The 4079-nt window shown below is 45.5% G+C and overlaps 1 protein-coding gene across 1 annotated transcript in view; it reads right to left on the reverse strand.

The window, feature by feature from the left end:
- LOC105982368 (chromosome unknown open reading frame, human C15orf27) overlaps positions 1–2030 on the reverse strand; it is a 66096-nt gene extending 64066 nt beyond the window's left edge. The window contains exons 1-2 of the mRNA XM_013011943.1: positions 2016–2030; positions 255–343 (exon numbers count right to left, since the gene is read on the reverse strand). Coding sequence (XP_012867397.1) covers positions 255–343; positions 2016–2030 — 104 coding nt within the window. The remainder of the gene's footprint in view (positions 1–254; positions 344–2015) is intronic.
- Between the last annotated feature and the right edge of the window lie 2049 nt (positions 2031–4079).

Consider the following 4079-nt stretch of genomic DNA (forward strand, 5'->3'; position numbering starts at 1 on the left):
TTTTTTTTTTTTTGCCAGTCCTGGGGCTTGAACTCAGGGCCTGGGCACTGAGCTTCTTTTTGCTCAAGGCTAGCGATCTACCACTTAAACTACACCACCACTTCTGGCTTTTTCTGTGTATGTGGTACTGAGGAATCGAACCCAGGGCTGCATGCATGCTAGGCAAGCACTCTACCACTCAGCCACCTTCCCAGCCCCAGGTCTTGAGTTCAGTCTCCTAAATAGCTAGGATAACAGGTGTGAGGCACCAGTACCCGACTGCCACCTGCTCGTTCACCTCAATTCCCGAGTCTCCACACGGCTCTCCGGCTTCCTGCTTTCCCCTCAGGCGGGTCTCTCCACACTGCCATGCGAGCTGGAATAAGCCTCAGCCGTGTCACTCCTTGGCCCTCAACTTGCCTTGACCATTTTGTGTCTCACGATGTTTAGGAGATGCAAATCCTTCAGGATGCTCTCTGAGGCCCTGTAAGTTCCCTCTCTGTTTTATTGCCTCTGTCCTTATCTCCAGCATTCTCATTACTTTCTCACCGTCCTCAGCAAACACATGAGATGTGAAAACCTATTTTGGGTCCACTTGTGGGGCCTGAACTCTGGGCCTGGGCGCTGTCCCTCAGCTCTTCAGTTCAAGGCTAGCGCTCTACCACTTAAGCCACAGCGCCATTTCCAGCTTTGTTCTTTTTGCTTATGTGGTACTGAGGAACCGAACCCAGGGCCTCATGCATGCAAGGCAAGCACTCTATCACGGAGCCACCTTCCCAGCCCCGAAAACCTATTATAAAATAGAATATAGAGAGGCAAATTTTGTGGGCACAGAATTCCAGTTTGGGAAGATGCAAAGAGTTCTGAGCATGGGTAGAGGTGATGGCTATATACAAATATGAATACAATTAAGAAAATGAAACAAGATACTTAAAATGGCAACATGTATGTTGTAGGTCTCCAGCTATAAGTAAAAGCAATTTAAAAATCATTCATATATATATATATATATATATATATATATATATATATATAAAAGTGTGGGAAATAAATCTTTCCTCATAACTAATGTAAGCTAATGAAAACATTTTTTCAACGTTAAAAAAATCATTCATATATAGGTAGTCTATGTTTGGAAGGGTAGGTATAAAAGTGGATAAGCCGGACACCAGTGGCTCAGGCCTGTCATCCTAGCTACTCAGGAGGCTGAGATCTGAGGATTGTGGTTCAAAGCCAGCCCAGGCAGGAAAGTCCACGAGATTCTTATCTCCAATTAACCACCAGAAAACCGGAAGTGGAGCTGTGGCTCAAGTGATAGAGTGTTAGCCTTGAGCAAAAGAGCTCAGGGGCAGCACCCAGGCCCCATGAGTTCAAGTCCCATGATTGACAGAAAAAAAATTATCTATTGATTTTGTGTTAGATTTCTTTTCACTGTATTACTTATATAGTAAAATTATCTTAGAAACTGTGTACAAAACTTATACCTAGTGCAGCAATAGTAGCTGACTACAAATAAAATCCAGAATCAAACACTATGTGTCACCCCTTCCCTGCAGAAGCTTCTTGCTAAATGTCCTCCATGTCACTAGACAGAAGCAGAACCAACAGGTGGTAAGCCATAACACTGAAATTGTGGATGCCAGTGTTGGACATGGGCCAACTGTACTGTTGCAGACATTCTATCTGTGTGCTGTGTCTGGCTAACGCACCATCATTTGACACAGACCATGCTACTATACTGCCTGCCGTGTGTAATGAAGGGTTTCAGACCATCTAAGGTTTTTCTCTTGCCAAATGCCATTCATTTGTGCTCTTCTCTCCCAACAGCTAGAACAGAAGGATAATTTGGAAAGCCAGCTCGCTGTGTGAATTATTTTTGTCCGGCTGGTTTCAGGTACTACACAACTTCAGAGGAGTGCAATGCCTAAATCACAAAATCCTGCCCAGTGGAACCCCCTCAATCAACCTCACTTGGAACTATGAAAGAGAGAAAACACCTCCAGACAGAGACCCAGCAGGCATACTCCCCCCATTACCAAGTTCCCTGTCATGCGCTTAATCCAGGAAAATTGCCAAAAGGAAAGAAACAAAAACAACCACCACCAAAACCCTCTGTTTTTTTGACAGGCTCATGCCTGTCATCATAGCTACTCAGGAGGCTGAGATCTGAGGATCACAGTTTGAAGCTAGCCTAAGCAGGAAAGCCCACGAGACTCTAGCTCCAATGAACCACCAGAAAAAGCCAGAAGTGGAGCTGTGGCTCAAGTGGTAGAGTACTAGCCTTGAGCACAAAAACTCAGGGACAGCGCCCAGGCCCTGAGTTCAAGCCCAGAAAAAAAAAAAAAACCACCCTTAAAAACAAAATTTGCTTACTTGTTCCCTACAGAGCATCTTTTCTGGGTCTGAGTCAGCTTTCTGTTTGGATCTCTCTGAACTCTACAGCCTCTTCTAACCCATTCTTAGCATTACCAAGGGATAGTTATTGTGACATCTGTCAAGTGTGATCTGAGAATTAACATCAGTAATTAAGATGGTAAGAAAAAATAATCCATGTTGCCAATGTCTCCTGGCTTTCAAGTGAGCTCCATAGTACTTGGCAAATTGAAGTCACCAAAATGGATAGCACTTGTGGATTTCTTGGCGTTTGATAAATCCTGACACTGTGGGAAGACAAAGCATGACTCCCGTGTTTCTGACACAGCTCGCATGTAATACTGGTCCTCAAGGCAATCTTGGATAAACGGGGCAGATATAAGATCCCAGGGGTTCACAGATAATAATTGTAAGTTCAGCACTGGTGAATCACACCTGTAATCCCAGCTACTAAGAAGGCTGAGATCCGAGGATCTTGAAGTCAGTCTGGGCAGGAAAGTTCATGAGACTCATCTCCAATTAACCGGCAAAAAGCTGAAAGTGGAGGTGTGTGGCTCAAGTGGTAGAGTGCTAGCCTTTAGAGAAAAGGCTAAGGAACAGCATCTAGGCCCTGAGTCCAAGCCTCAGGACTAGCAAACACACACACACAGACACACACATACACACACTAAAAAGGCAGACTAAGAAGTCAAAGGCAATCTTTGGTCAAAGCATGTATTTTTGCTGTCATTTTCAATTTCTAGGTGTAGCAGGCCATTTTTTTTTGCAACTACATTGAGAAAGAACAGAATGAATGGGCTCTGTCACTTAGAGGGTTTTTTTTTGTTGTTGTTGTTGTTTTGTTTTGTTTCCTGCTGCCAATCCTGGTGCTTGAACTCAGGGCCTGCATGTTGTCCTGAGCTTTTGTGCTCAAGGCGAGCACTCTACCACTTTGAGCCACAGCTCCACTTCCAGCTTTTGGTGGTTCATTAGAGATAAGAGTCTTTGGGGGCTGGGAAGGTGGCTCAGTGGTAGGGCACTTGCCTTGCATGCCTGAGGCCCTGGGTTCGATTCCGCAGCACCACATAAGCAAAAAAGAAAAAAAGCCGGAAGTGGCACTGTGGCTCAAGTGGTAGAGCGCTCGCCTTGAGCTGAAGAGCTGAGGGACAGCGCCCAGGCCTAGAGTTTAGGCCCCACGACCGGACCCCCCCCCCAAAAAAAAAAGAGTCTTGTGGACTTCCCTGCCTGGGCTGGCTTTGAACCCTTAGATCAGCCTCCTGAGTAGCTAGGACAAGAGGTCTGAGCTACCAGCATGGGTTTTGAATCGCAAGCCTACAACCTAATACTTCTAACAGCCATGGAGATTAACTGAGCAACTGGCAGTCTTTTGCCTGGCCAGTCCTGCTTCTCTCCCAAAGCTCTGCTCTGTCTGGGAGCAGTCACATGTGTCATAAGTGCACTTGTGAGGAGAGGGGCCACTTCTCAGGTCAAATATATTTTCTTGTAATTGTGATCAACTAATAATTCTCCAGGAAGATGAGTGTGTATATGCACGCACGCGCGTGCGTGCACACGCGCCACTGCTGGGGCTTGAACTCAGGGCCTGTTGCTGATCCTTAGTTTTTTCACTCAATTCTGGAGCTTTATCCCTGGAGCCATATCTCCACTTCTGGCTTTTAGTGGTTAATTGGTGATAGGAGTTCATGGACTTCCTGCTTGGGCTGGATTTGATTTTTTTTTTTTTTTTT

The sequence above is a fragment of the Dipodomys ordii genome, unplaced genomic scaffold (genome assembly GCF_000151885.1).
Source record: "Dipodomys ordii isolate 6190 unplaced genomic scaffold, Dord_2.0 Scaffold15, whole genome shotgun sequence".
NCBI lineage: Eukaryota > Metazoa > Chordata > Mammalia > Rodentia > Heteromyidae > Dipodomys > Dipodomys ordii.